Source organism: Perognathus longimembris, chromosome 13, assembly GCF_023159225.1.
Source record: "Perognathus longimembris pacificus isolate PPM17 chromosome 13, ASM2315922v1, whole genome shotgun sequence".
Taxonomy (NCBI): Eukaryota; Metazoa; Chordata; class Mammalia; order Rodentia; family Heteromyidae; genus Perognathus; species Perognathus longimembris.
The window spans coordinates 8,026,661-8,042,028 of NC_063173.1; the positions used below are offsets into that span (position 1 = coordinate 8,026,661).

Sequence of the window (15,368 nt, forward strand, 5' to 3'; positions counted from 1 at the left end):
AAAATTTTCTCTCTACTCGAGCAACAAGATTTTTAAAAACACCATACGAAATTATGTCTTGGGACTATGTCATATACTGATAAGCACTCATGCAATAATGAACAAATACTCGATCACATAGAAATCACTTAAAATCGCACTGAGTCTAGCTCTTCCATCAATATCTAGCACATGTGACAATAAAGACAGAAAGATTCAAAATGAAGGTTAGTCCAAGCCTGCACACTCACTCTAGGTGAAACTTTAAAATATTTCTCTGTTTATATTATAGGAACAGTGAAGATTAGCCAACTGAAAAAAATGCAACAAACACTTAATAACATGTTCGGCTAGTTATCTATACTAAAAACTCACATCTTTTTATTAATTTTAAGTAGTTGGTACAAAGGAGTTGCCATTTAACAAAGCAGTTTATGGATACAATACTTTTGGTCAATGTCACCCCTTTCGACATTCTCACCCATCCCTCCCAATCTGCCCCCCTTTCCTCACTTTCCTTAATTTTGTAGGATATACATTGAATTTTTGTTGGCATTCTCCCCCTCTTCTCCTTTGAATTCATCTACCCCTCTCCACTTAGCCTCACTCCACTCCTTTCAAGTATCCACTTCCTGGTGTTGATTTTTTTTTTTAAATTTTGACTTCGTCTTTCTAAGGGATTACACAATTTGAGTTCTCCCTTGAGACCATGCTTCGGTTAATACATTTGTATACACTTGCATACCACCTAATATATTAATTTATTAGTTTGTAAACTAACTCTATCTTCTATATATGAGAGAAAATATGCAACCTTTGTCTCTCTGGGCCTGACTTACATATCATATCTTAATACTAACATTTTTTTACTATAAAGAAAATATATTATTTCCCTAGATCAGTTTACTAAATGAACTACATAATATATATATACATATATACACAATAGTATAGTGTACATAATCATTTTGCTAAGTAGAATTTGCTGATTTTTCTAATTTTTTAATCTATTGTGTCAATCTATTGTTAAGAAAGAAGAAAGGTAGAGAAGGAAAGAGAAAGGAGAAGAAAGAGGAGGAAAGAGATGAAATCTCTATAATACTTTTTCATAAAGTATTACTTTCCAATGATTTCTCAGCAATTTCTGTCAGTTCTCTTAAACGTGATAACGTTTAAGAAATGCAGTTGATTAGTTTGAGAACGCTCAAGTTCACTCTCTTTTGAAGTTCAGTCTTAGTTATGTTATGCATACATATCAATTGTGTTTCCCATTCTTCCTTCCCACAACCTTTAGACCCCTTTCTCTCTTCTCCCCTCTTTTCATTTTGACCTTTCCCACTCTCCCCCCTCCTCTGCATTCCCCCAAATGTGTTTATTACTTCAAGTTAATAAGGTTGTCCAAAAAGAACTATCTAGAGAAATGGTAGAAATGATAAAGACACACATTAATGAAACAAATCAAGGAACCCTTTCATTCACTGGCTAGCCCAAACTCATTCTTATTCCAATAAACTAATTGTGTCAGATCTGGGTAGGTGTGGTTCTAAAACCTCAAAGGAAGTGTTCTTCTCTTGATAGTACTATGGGAAATAGTGAGGGAAGGGAAGAATTCTACACTTAAATCTCACTGTGAAAAAAATACATTTACAGAAGTTTCCATTTTTTTTCCATATTATTCTCCCCATCTGTACAGCTTGGATAAGAGAATCCCAGTGACTGTAATTCTTCACAATGCACTTTCTAAATCCACAAATATAAGGAGCTGTGTTGAGTTTTCACCTACAAGTTAGGCTTTTCACTTATAAATTTGGCTTTACTTTCATATTGTAGCAATCCACATAACTGGATGGAAATTTGAATCTATATTGATCCAGAATAGTAGAGTTCAAGGGTGTATTAAATTTTGATTCCAGAAACTCTTTATCATTAATCTCATCTTCAGTATCAGATTTTCAAAATCTGATTTCATCACACTCCTTTCCAATAAAGTAAATGTAGGTAGATCTTGGTTACATTGAATCCCTAAGGTATGATCTAAATAGTGGATTTTGATCAATTTCAAGTAGAAAAAGTTAATGTAGGGAAGAAAAAATAAGCATATGCCCCATTTGGAGAGCTTGCCAATCGGGTTATTGAATAATTCAAGCCTCCCAGAAAATAGAAATTACCTAAGTTTTGCTCTATCCCTAAAGATTTAACACAAATCTTAGGTAAATAAAGCCAAATATGAATTTTTAATCAAAATATAAATGATAAATCTTGTCTGATGAAAACAAAAGTACTTTGATGTCTTTTGTAGCTATGTAATTAGCCAATAAATATTAATTCCATAAGAAGCTCCATTGTACAAGTTTCTTTTTTTTCAGACTGTTTAAACCTGTTAAAGTTTAACAAGCTAAGGAAACAAGCTAAAGAAGACTCCAAAGCGACAGTAGGGAATATTTTCCCTTTAACACATACTGATACAGGCAGCCTGTCTTATAAACTCTCAAATATCTACAAGTAAATATTTGATTTTACCATACCAAAATATTACTGACAAGATATGATTACAAAACACATTCCCTCAACCCCAGGAAAAAATATTTCACTCTTCAATAGAATACAATTTAAGTTACAAATAGCAAAAGCAAAGAAAATCATACATTACATAGGAACCTCATAGCCCACCTTTCTTCTTGACTGGCATTCTTGGGTCTTTCCACTGCCACAGGATTCAATCTCTCTGTTCAAGTCTCTGTTTGATCCAGCTGTATTGAGACCGAGTGCCAGGTAACTGTTGCACACTATTCAGTTTTGATACCCAGGCTGTGTCTTCTATTTCAGATAAAGAAAACAATGATGCATTTTTTCCATAACTAAACTTTTTACACTGCTCACAGAGTTTAGAGAAAAAAATAACTTTGTTTTCAATTTTTCAATATAAAAGGTGAGAAAGTTATCGTAACCATAGGAAACAGGACTACAACTCCTCTTCAGACAGCAACATTTTTGGAAGTTCAATGAGTAACTCAATGAAGGCACAACCCAAATTTAGACAGCTGTCTCATTATACATGATCAAATCCAAATATGAATTGGTTGTTGATTTAAAGGCCTTGTTTTACAAAAAAAAGAAAAAAAAGCAAACTCCTCCCACTCCCCTTCAAAAAAAAAAAAACTTGAGAAAAAAACACCTCTTTGGTCTCTTCAAAAAGGTGCATGAGTTTGAACAGTTTCCTGGGGGCAGAATACAGGTCGAAAGGCCTCTTTCTACGAAATGGACCAGAAGTTGCAGATCTCACCCCCCTCAACCATACAGGATCCAGCTTGCTGCCAGTTTCCTATTTTTCTTCTGCTCTGTCCAAGTTGCCCCCAAGGCTTGATCCTTAAAGCCCCTACGATTCGGGTCCTCCCATGCATAACCATTACCCGAGAGGATTGACAAGAAGGAAAGCCATCCCCTGGCATGAAGACATTAAAGGGACAGTGCTACTCAGTGGGCACTTGATGCAGGGATGCATTGGCGGAGGAGCCGACTTCTTCACACTGGATTGATTATTCACCTCGTTGCCATCTCTCTCTCTTCCCATCCAAGCAGCTTCCTCCTAACCGGCGAGCAAACACACCGAGACTGTTTGGCGAGCAGAAACCAAACCTTGCCCAAAGGTGATTTTTTTTTTTTTTGCTTTTTTTTTTTTTTTTCCAGGGACGCTGTAGTAGTGTCAGGCGTGCAAAGCAAACGCTCCTCCGAGATTTCCCCAGACGGGAGTGCGGCTGCCCGGTGGTGTCCACATCCACCTCTTCCCGCCCTCCTCCCCCCCCCCCCACCAGCACCTCCCCACCCACCCCCCACCCCACCCCACCCCCCGGCTCTCTCGCAGCTAACTACCCACCTTCCTTTGGCAGTTTTAAAGGCATTTCTCTGCGCTTGCCCACTCCCCAGCCTTATCTAGAAGAGCCCCGAAATGTCCTGCACCCCTCCACGCGACCGAGCGTTCCCTCGGGCCGAGAGAAACAGCGGCGGCGGCACTGGAAATTATATAACCCTCTCGGATTTGGCTCCACCAAGACCCGGAGCCCGGAGGGTCGGGGGTGGCCACGGCGGGGAGGAACCGCCGGGCACTTCATCACGGGCACCCAAGCGGGCCAGGCCCTCCCCCCCGCCGGGCACCTCCCCCCGGACCCGAAACGCGGGCAGACACCGGGGGGCTTTCTGGGGAGGAGACGGGGGTGGGGGCGGGAGAGGGGGTGGAGGTCTGTCCCGGCCCTTCCCGCGGGCGACGCGGACAGAGCGAGGGGGGGACCCGAGCCCGGGGAGGAGGGGAGGCCGGGGAGGAGGGGAGGCCGGGAGCGCGGGGGACCCGAGCCCGGGCAGGGGAGGCCGGGGAGGAGGGGAGGCCGGCCGGGTCTGGTCTTCCCGCGCTGGGGCGGCAGGTGGAGGCTCGTAGGGGGCCCAGGGTGGCTTCCCTAACACATGGGACACCGAGAGGCCAGCGCCTCAGCCACTGACGGGGACCGGCGGCCATGCCCAGCTCAACGCCGCGGCCCGGAGGGAAGGAAGGGCGCGCCGCCGCGTGCCCACGCGCCCGCACCCCCGTCCTCCTCAGCTGGCGAGCGGAGCGGAGCGGGCGGCCGGACACACGCCCCCTGAGGGAAGATGCGGGGCGTGGACCTGGGGGGGGCGGGCCCACCAGGGGGCCCGGACTACCTCGGAGCCAATGAGCGGCCGTCCTGGCTGGAGGCCGCGCCCAATCGCAGCCGGGCTGGAGGGCGTGGCTTTCCACTGGGGAAGGGGCGGGGCCCGGCTGCGGAGGAGAGCGGCGAGCGCACCGCCGGCGCCCCACCTCCCTCCGCTTCTGGGTCCCCTCCCACTCCGCGGGTCACGCGGGGCGTCAAGATGGCGGCGCCCCCGCTCCGGCCCGGCGCCGGTGTGGTACCGTGGAGAGACGGCGGGCCCGAGGTAGGCGCGCACCCGCGGTGGCGTGGGTGGTGACGTCCTTAGGGCTCCCCTCCCCCCCCGCCTCCCGCGCCCCCTCCTCCTCTTTCCCACGAGCTGCTTCTCCCCCGTCACCCGCGCCCGCTCCCCTCGGGATCCCTGGGCCCGGGCTCCCTCCCCGGGGGCGCCTGCTCGCTCGCTCGCTCGCCCGAGGTGCACGGCCGCTTCTCACGATCTTGAAGGTGAAGGGATGACGTGTGAGGAACAGCACGCGGCCGGACCCCGGAACATTTGTGTGGGGGGCGGAGGGCGGGGAACCCCAGGACAATTTGAAGATGGACTGTGGATTCGAACCCTGTCGGCACTTACTAAGATTCTTCTGAGGGCACAGGGTGCACTTGATAATAGAGAATCGAGCATGAAGGCTGTCCTTGGGTTCTAGTCCCCCCAAAAACTAAAGTTAACTGGTGACTGAGGAAAGTTACTAGTCCATGTTCTGGTTTAATAATGGAAGTGTGAGGAAAGCAGTCGGTTCTTGAACCACGCCTTGCAAAGAAGACGAGGCGCTCAGATTCTTGCCATCTCGTTTCCATTAGCTTAGTACTATTTGACCTTGAAGTGGCGCTGTGGTTCGAGTGGTAAGAGTGCTAGACTTGAGCAAAAACACACTGAGGGACACTGCCCAGGCCCCGAGTTCAAACTCCAGGACTGGCAGAAATAAACAAAACTGAATTTTGCATCAGTATATCTTGTCTTACCTATGTAGTGAGTAAACATTCGCAACCACAAATTGGGATTTGTACGCAGTATCTATATTTCCTTGTTTAAGTGATAGAACAAAACGTGTGTGTGTAGAACAAAACGCATGCGTGTGTGTACGTATACGTATGTGTACGTGTACTAATACATAAACTACAGGCCTAGAAGCTAGCCACTAACTTTCTCACTCAACACTAGTGCTCTACCACTTGAGCCACAGTTCCATTTCCAGCTTTTTGGTGGTTAATTGAAGATAAAAGTCTCAGGGACTCTGCCTGGGCTGGCTTTGAGTCATGATACTCTTCGCCTCCACTGAGCTACAATTATAGGTATGAGCCACTGACACAGGACTTAAACAGCTCTTTAACTTCGAAAATAACAGAATGCCAACGGGCTTGTAAAATGTTATTAAAACTTTACAAAGACCCAAAGGTCTTACCTAGAGAAAAACAATTGTGGAAGCATCCTTTTGAAACTTTAGGGCTGGGGAGCCTCACTGTTTGTTTTCTAAATACAATACAAGAACATTATTGCTTCCTCAGTGTTGGCAATGATGCCTACCTCACCCTGGGGACCCCCTGAGCCTCCAGCCCCAGAGCCTAGGCCTTGAGGTCAGCCTTGCTGATATACCATACAGTCATTCCTCACATCCTCAAAAAGGCCCAGCTTTCACCTCAGACACTACTGGAAAACTGGATGTCTATCTTAAGTAAACCAAGGTAGCAATAATTCACTGCCTATTCCCAAATAGGAACACTCTATCTAATAAGAGAACAGATTTTTTTCTCTTCTCTCCAAGGCAATGTGTGCTCTCCCCCTGCTTCCAACCTGAGCTTAGCCTTCCATGAGAGAGGATAAATTGGCAACAGCAAGTGTTTCCACCCATAGATGAAGAGAGGTAGGGCCTTGAACTGTCGTGGAATAAGAAGAGAAAATGACTGAAAACAAAAGCTTAGTGTCTCAGTGGCAAGTCAACCTCTGTTAACATAAGTTTTCTTACCTGCAAAAGCAGAGATCATCATTACCCTGCCAGTTGTGTCATTCAAAAAGCCACTGTCTATCAGAATGAATGGAAAACGGGGGGGGGGGGGGGGGGGGGGGGGAGGAATACAGTAGAAAGGGCCCAACAGCTGCAACGCGCACTGAGAACAAACAAAGCAACTCAAGGGGTGGGGGGGAATTCGAGAAAAAGAAGGAACAGATTACACAAATCAAAAGAACAGAGATGTATATGTATATATCACCTGATCTGGAATGAATTGTTACTAATCATAGAGGACATAAGCATTGTAGACTAGAGTGACAATGGACATTAAGGATAAGTCTCTATTTTATTTTATATTTTGGTTTTTTAAAAAATAAAGCAAGGGGATGGAGTTAGGGGCTGGAGGGGAGGAAAGGAGGGAGAAAAATGAGGAAGGGGATAACAGGTATGACGAAATGTATATGTAATCACTACTTTAAGCATGTAGCTTAACATCCTGACAACTAAAAAAAAAGAAAGATCTGGCAAAACTAATCAAGTAAACAACAGACAAAAAAAATGGAACAATAAACAAGCAGCAATGAAGTCACAAAACAAGGAAAAAATAACTTCAAACAAAAGAGGTTTAAAAGAACAGCAGTAGGAAATATTTGACAGCATAGATAAAAGAGATACATTTAGGGACTGGGGAACAAAATATAATTTGCAAGGAACAGTGGCTCATGCTTGTTATCCTACCTACTTATGATGCTGAGTTCTGAGGATAGAAGTTCAATGCCAGCCTGGGCAGGAAAGTCCATGGGATTCATATTAACCATCAAAAAGCCAGAAGTGGACCTATGGCTCAAGTGGTAGAGCACCAGCCTTCAGCAAAAAAGGTCAAGAACAGTACCTAGGCCTTGAATTCAAACCCCAGTAATGGCACAAAAAAAACAAATATGCCAGACTGAAGGCATGGCTCAAGTCGTAGAATACCATGTCAATCTGAGATCTCAAGGCCCTGAGGTTAGGCTGGAGTATCAGATCACAAAACAAAACAAACCCCAAAAACAAGGACAGTCAGGAGCTTTGTATGACTATGGCACAGATTCCATACTAGGATCTCAAATGGAGAGAGGAAAGGGATTGTCAGATTGGGACGGATTTGTTTGCCAAACATCTGAACTTCACTTTGAAAATAAGATTTGAAAAGCAAAGTCATGAAATGATGAGCAAGTTAAAGTCTGAAACAATGTGGAAGGCAAAGCGTTAGTGCAATGGCTAATGTGAAATAACTAAAGCCAGTAAAGGCTGGTGATAGAACTTGTCTCGAAGTTATTCTAATCTTCAACTTAATTTAGATTTATTGGCAAATCTCTTCTGGGTAAATGAGCGAAGTTGATAAGCATTCACTGCCCTTGGCTAGTAAATAGGAGTTTACTCCCAGATTCCTCCTCCTCACCACCTGCCAAACAGAAGGCGAGCTTTCCACCTTCACCCTCCACATACCCAGGGCGTCATAAATAAACAGTCCACAAAGAAGCCTCATTGTGCCTCTGGGAAAAGTCAGCACATTGCAAATCCAATGCAATCCATTTGATGAACTATGAGTGGAGAGGCACTGAAATTAAGTGGTAGGAATAACCAAAAGTAGGATGCTTTGATGTATTGAGTTTCATAGGAATGCCTATTTCATGGGAATGTATTTTCTACTGATCTGTTTATTAAAGCATTCTCAGTGTGCTTTATGTACTTTACTTATACCTGGTTTCATAAGGTCACATAAAATTTCTTTTTTAGCCCATTAGGAAAAAAGAAGCCACTGTCTAGCAGATACATTTTTATTGAATCCTTTGCTTAAAATGTATAAATGCAGATAGCATAGGGTCTGGCACATTACTAGACTCAAATGTTTTACTATCTGAGTCTGCTGGATTTGGTAAGATTTTCTTTAGTGTTACATTATTGGTGATGATGGCTGCAGAATGTTGTGTTTTCCAGGACACCAAGATGGCAGTATACCCACCAGGTCATCCGACTCCTTCCCTACAAGATGCAAAACTTAGAAGACCAATGGTCATGGATATCATAGGAAAAAAAATTGAATCTCTTAGAAAAGAAAAGTAAGAGATATACTCAACTTTATTTGTACATCTTTTGACTGGCCATGATTCCAGAGAATTATCTAGGAAACAATTAACTTTATTGAGTTGGCTATATGAAGAATGCATGTTTGAAAATAAATCGAGAGCCAGGAGTAGTCATTCCCACTGGTAATTCCAGCTGCTCAAGAGATGGATCGTGGTTCAAGGCCAGCTAGGAAAAAAGTTAGACTCCAACTCAACCAATTAGCCAAATTTTTTTTTTCTAAATTATAAGCAAGGAAGTGGCCCTGTGGCTCAAAGTGGTAGAGCCCCAGCCCTGAGTGAAAAGCTCAGTCAGTGCCCAGGACCTGAGTTCAAGCCCCATGACTGACTAAAAAAAGAAAAGTAAATTCTAAGCAATTAGAATAAAACCATTAGTACAGGTATTCGTATTTCACTAATGAAAAATTAGGACTGAAGTCACTTTTAAGATTGATTGTTTCAGATACAGTAGTACAGTGGAAAAGGAATCCAGAGTCCATGGTATACACGTAACCTCATTACTATTTTGGGTTCCAGATTGATAGAGCTCAAGAATAAAGTCAAAGTACAGTTGACCTTAAACTTTAGAACTTTCTGGATTTAGGCAGAAGTCAATAAGTAAAACTAAATCTATTAAGTCTTTAGGTAAGGTTTTTTAAATCATGAACACATTGTTTTAAATGTATATGGACTAATTAACAGATATTTTGTAGACAGTCTAACCAACAATTTTTCTAGGTAAAATTAATCTTAATTACAGGGAAGATTTTCTTGGGGAAAAAATATCTTACACAATTTGGGTACAGTTAAATATATTTATATTCATTTGTGGCCACAAAAGAATTCTAAAAAGAAGCATATTTTCCCATAGAATGAAAATTCCAAGAAGGGTGAGAATTTTTTTCTTTCTGCATTTTACTTCCCCATCTTTATCAATTAGAAAATATCTTTCACATAGTGAGTGCACAAGAATTACTTGATGCTGAGTAAATATGTAATAGCAAGTTACTACTGAAGAAAAGAATATTGCATTAAACCTAATTTTTTCTGTGCTTGCCGTCCTAGGGCCTTAAATATAAGGGGAACATTCCTCCTTGGAACAACAGCTGGCATCTCTGGAATATCAGCAAACTTGGTCTTCAGAAGTTGCTTCAAAGTCAATTATGATACTTTGAAGACATTTACATCATTGGCTACACTTCCATTTTTATCTTCAGTAGTTACTTACAAGCTCCTTGTAACTGATGCTTTGTGTTCAGGTAAATTGAAAGTTGTTATCTAATGTGGTTATGTCCAAGTAACCACGAACTCATTAATGTACTACTGATAATCTCTTACATTTGTATATTTGTGTAATTACTCCTTGCAAGTATCTTGACGTATATTTTTATATTTGATCGACATAATCCTGGTCAGGCAAGGCTAAAAGTATTATTCTTCTTTTAGAGGTAAGCAACCAACACTGAGGCATGTTCAAGTACTGATACATGGAGGAAACAGGTTCTGAGATAGTTTGCACACAATTTTAGATCCTACTTCCACCATTTAAGTTCTATGACATTGGGCAATTCATTTAAACCCTGAGTTTTGAATGTCTTATTCATGAATTAGGACTTACAGTACTTACATCACTTGATGGTCGAAGATATAAAAGTCCTCTATGCTAAATGCCTAACACAGTTTCCAGCATATTATGAACTTGTAATGTTACTCCTTGCCTCCTCACCTTACCTTTATTTCCACAGCTAGTTACTGAGGGAGCTTCTAGTCCTTGTTCATTCTTCAGGTCCTTCCTTAAACATCCTATCTCCATGGAACCATTCATAATTCCCTCATTATAAGTTTCTAGGTACATTCTGTTACACTTTACCTCCAAAGCATTGCGTGCACTTACGATTATCTTTTCAATATTTTCCTAGTAAATTGGCTAAGAGGTTTCTTATATGCACTACTCTATCAGCACAGCTTACCTGACGCATAGTAGATGATACATGTATTAACTGAGAATCAGGTTACTCACCTGCTAGTTAACTATTGTTTTTTTTGTTGTTGTTGGTCCTGGGGTTTGAACTCAGGTAGGGCCTGGGCTCCATCCCTGAGCCTCTCTGCTCAAGGCTAGCCCTCTACCACCTGAGCCACAGCGCCACTTCTGGCTTTTTCTGTGTATGTGGTACTGAGGAACCAAACCCAGGGCTTCATGCATGCAAGGCAAGCACTCTACCACTAAGACACATTCCCAGCCCACCTATTAAATTATTTTTACAAGCATATACGTAAGTGGTAACTCTCCTTCAGCTAAAGGAATCAAAAGAATATTTTATAAAGATGCTTTAAGTCTCTTAAGATATAGACTTTGAATTTCTAATATTCTTTCTACTGCTTCACTGTGATTAAGGATAGTACAAAGAACACTGGATACTTTGTGAAGCAACATTACCTTAAGAGTTCATGTCCTTAATTGTTTTTTCTCACTGAAGGTCTACCACTTAAGCCATATCTCTAGTCCTCTTATCCTGAATTTGAGAGGAAAATAAAATGTCCTTTCTTTCTCTAGGTAACATAAGCAAGGAAAATTGTGCCCTGAGAAGCTTGCTGGTTAGTATAATGTGTGGCGTGTTGCATCCCACTGCTTTGGCTTTTTCTAAAAATGGACGTCTTGCAGTCAAGTAAGTCCTGGTCCATTCCTTTATTCCTTTCTTCTTTCCTTTCCTTTTTGTAGGTTAAATAAACTCTTTTTTATTCTTTAGGCATTGATACATTCTAATTGAAACAATACTTTAGCCAATTTTTTTTGTACTGTATCTGCATGCTAGATCTATAAATGCAAATTTTCAGTTTAGGAAAAATGAAGTAACTTTTGATAGCCTTTGCATCCAAGAGACATGGGTAATTGTTTTCAGGTACCACACGGTCCCACTGCCACCAAAAGGAAGAGTTTTACTCCACTGGGTGCTGCTTTGTCAAACGGATATTAAGCTAATGTTGATTCCGCTGATCTTCCACACATTTTTTGGACTATTTAATGGTCTACAACATTATGCAGTATATGAACGCACACGTGAAAACTATATGTAAAGAACAATAAATGGACACTAACACAGAAGAATGATTGTGTTTTTTTTTTTTATTGAAGACATAGCCATTGCTGAAAGAATGAAAAATAACTCCTGTTTCTGTTCTATTTGCCTGGTACATGTCAGACACTTAATAAATATGTAATAATTCAATGAATGTTATTATAAAACAAATGTGGTGGGTTTTTTTCCCCTCCTGGTAGCTTTGCTCCTTAGGTCACACTGCCTCTCCATTTCCAGTTTTTCTAAAATTCTCAATCTTTAATATTAAAATGTTTACACTGAAAAGAATATGGCTTTCTAGGAGTCCTTTATTTCCCATATAACCCAAAAGCTAAGTAATGTTCGTGGGGGGTGGGAAATGTCTAGATAAATATTCCACTCAGATTTCACTCAGCATTTTCCCCTTCTCAAGAATGATATGCTGATAAGCCCCGGTTGAGAACACAGCAAGGTGGTAAAGTGCTTGCCTAGCACACATAAGGCTCTGGCTGGGATCCCCAGCAGGGCTAAAAAAGGAAGAAGAGAAGCAAAGAAAAAATTATGTCTCCTTCTGTGTTTTGCATACCTCTCTTGTGACTTTAAAAAATACTTCAATTATACAGGACCCTAGGCATTCACACAGTGGATAAACACAAAGCACAATGCCTCTGATTACATAAAATAATATTTATCAAAATGAACTCCAGGAAATGGGAAAGAAGCATTACTTTGTCCAGTTTATCATTATAATTGACAACATGATCTAATATATCATTTCCAGCAGCTCCAAGTCCTTTTTTTTCTGATTACTCTTTGAAAAATATGATCTATTGATCAACTACTCTCAGGAGATTTATTAGCATTGAAATGAGAACCACGTCCCAGGAATTTTCTTTGCCCTACAGGACTCTGTAGGTAGTTCAGATGATCCCCAATAGACTGTGGTAGTAGCAGTGTAGGTAGCTAACAAGTGGTCAGATTCTATTTTCTCTGATTTGGATTAGCTATGTGCCAATATTTTATTGGTAGAAGAAATGGACACAATGTATAAGAAACTGAAATAATCTCTTCGTTCTTGAGTTTTCAAACATTTACAAAATAAAAAATGCAATCATTTTAAATAAAAAATAGGACATAAATCATGTTTTGTTTCTCTGGTGTAAGTAGATTTTTTGGTGCATTACAGATTCGTAATTTGTAGCTACATTTGTCTCTCTGTGAACAACCCAAAGTTCAGCTACATTGTTTGAAATAACGTTTTCCTAAAATATGGAGGATAACTGGAAGCGCGACACAGGTAGAATCCACGAGTCCTCCAGCCAGGCGCTGGTGGCGCACGCCTGTAATCCCAGTTCATGTGGCCAATAGCCACATGTGGGTAGTGGCTGTTGCACTGTAATGTACAGTTTTGAATCAAGTGATGACTAAATAGTTCCTAAGCAGCAGTAGGGTGGCAGCCAACCAGTTCCACTTCCGCTGTGTCAGCCAGTGATGAGAAAAGAGGCCTAGGAGGCATGCAGCGCGAACATTCAGCTGCGCATGCAGCCGTGAGGTGGAGGTAGGGCTATACGTGTGTACCCGCCATGTGTGTGCTGAGGAAAAGCAACCATAGGGGAACCTTACATCCACAAGGGGACTAGAAACAAAACTTTTCAAACTTTGTTTCTAAAGAAGGCAGAATATAAGGCTATTCAGAAAACAAGTCTGTCCTCTGACTCAAAGGGAAAGATAATCAGAAACTTCAAAGACCACTATGCAAACACTCTTGAAAGGATAGTTCAAGTCACAAAAGAGTAAGCAATGCCACTGTGAATTTCCCCTCAAGAACTTTTCTTCTGGAAAGGATTTTGGATATTCCAAATAGGGAAATGTCCCAAACAGTCGCCTGTATATCTCAAAAATAGCACAGAACACACAATTACAATTGTTTTTGCTCACTATTCTGTGAGCAAGTTTCATGAAATATTTGGTGAAGAAAATAATACCTTGAAAGAAACAGGATAAAGGGAAGTTAATAGACTAATGGTCAAGGAAAGCCAAGGTTTATTTAGAAAAATCAGAGATTTAAAAAATAAGATGGCAGGGCTGGGGATATGGCCTAATGGCAAGAGTGCCTGCCTCGTATACATGAGGCCCTGGGTTCGATTCCCCGGCACCACATATACAGAAAACGGCCAGAAGTGGCGCGTGGCTTAAGTGGCAGAGTGCTAGCTTTGAGCAAAAAGAAGCCAGGGACAGTGCTCAGGCCCTGAGTCCAAGGCCCAGGACTGGCCAAAAAAAAATAATAAGATGGCAGCCATGTGAAATCTAGGGATGGAGAATGGTCCTGGGGAAGCAGCATGGCTGTGATGTTAAAAACTTGGGAGAGTTGAGAAATGAAAAGCCAAACATGCAAACAAGCACAGTGAGTATTAACATAGCTCAAAGTGATTTTGGAGTCACCTTGAAATTGAACAAAAATTATAGTAAGGCATAATTTAATCTTAAAATAAAAATCTCTGTAACTAGCTGCCTTGAACAATATGGATGGAAGGAATCACAAACATATTAGGACTCCGTAACAATAGTGGTAACTAGTGGGGTCCTGTATTGATCTGTTTCATATTGAAACTTTTGTCTTTCTTCTGCCTTAAGAGTTTGGTTGTCTCCATGTTGAAAATGAATTACATAATTTGTAGGTGAGGCCAGGAGGGAAAAACTAGGAGAGAGGGAGGGAAGCGGTGACACTGTCCAAAAAGAAATGCATTAACGTATTCTTTACCTGACCTATGTAACTGTAACCCCTCTGCAGATCACTTTTATAATAACAAGAAAAAATATATAAGAGATGTGCCCTTTACCTGTTTTATGTAGTGTAACCCCTCTGTTCCATGATTTTTATAGTAACAATAAAAATGTTTACAAAAATGTTTGGTTTTCTAAGTTGAGAAACTGAACATCTTCATTTAACTAAAGAGGATTTAGGGCTGGGAATATGGACTAGTGGCAAAAGTGCTTGCCTCATACACATGAAGCCATGGGTTTGATTCCTCAGCACCACATATATAGAAAAGGCCAGAAGTGGTGCTGTGGCTCAAGTGGCAGAGTGCTAGCCTTGAGCAAAAAGAAGCCAGGGACAGTGCTCAGGCCCTGAGTCCAAGGCCCAGGACTGGCAAAAAAAAAATAAAAGAGGATTTAACTACCCTTCCTTCTCCTTTAACAAACTGACAAGCCACCTATGAAGTATCTCTTTAAATACTTTATACTTTTTGACTTTTACCCTTCAAGTGTAATGCCCGCCACCTACTTAAATTTAGCATTCTTTTGTGTCTGGTTTAGATAGTTGTTTTTTTTTTTTGGCCAGTCCTGGGCCTTAGACTCAGGGCCTGAGCACTGTCCCTGGCTTCTTTTTGCTCAAGGCTAGCACTCTGCCACTTGAGCCAAGCGCCGCTTCTGGCCGTTTTCTATATATGTGGTGCTGGGGAATCGAACCCAGGGCCTCATGTATAGGAGACAAGCACTCTTGCCACTAGGCCATATCCCCAGCCCCCTGGTTTAGATAGTTTTATCTTTTAAAATCTCAGTGTA

The 15,368-nt window shown here is 41.7% G+C and overlaps 2 protein-coding genes across 2 annotated transcripts in view; one reads left to right on the forward strand and one right to left on the reverse strand.

Moving 5' to 3' along the window:
- The window catches only part of Dlg2 (discs large MAGUK scaffold protein 2), a 1,704,707-nt gene extending 1,701,121 nt beyond the window's left edge, over positions 1-3,586 (reverse strand). The window contains exon 1 of the mRNA XM_048360010.1: positions 2,650-3,586. Coding sequence (XP_048215967.1) covers positions 2,650-2,668 — 19 coding nt within the window. The 5' untranslated portion in view covers positions 2,669-3,586. The remainder of the gene's footprint in view (positions 1-2,649) is intronic.
- Positions 3,587-4,848: 1,262 nt separating this feature from the next.
- Tmem126b (transmembrane protein 126B) lies at positions 4,849-11,848 on the forward strand. Its single transcript, XM_048360754.1, has 5 exons — positions 4,849-4,920; positions 8,621-8,742; positions 9,811-10,004; positions 11,300-11,411; positions 11,646-11,848. The coding sequence occupies exons 1-5, from the start codon at positions 4,858-4,860 to the stop codon at positions 11,818-11,820; spliced, it is 666 nt and encodes a 221-aa protein (XP_048216711.1). The 5' UTR covers positions 4,849-4,857; the 3' UTR covers positions 11,821-11,848.
- Positions 11,849-15,368: the final 3,520 nt, after the last annotated feature.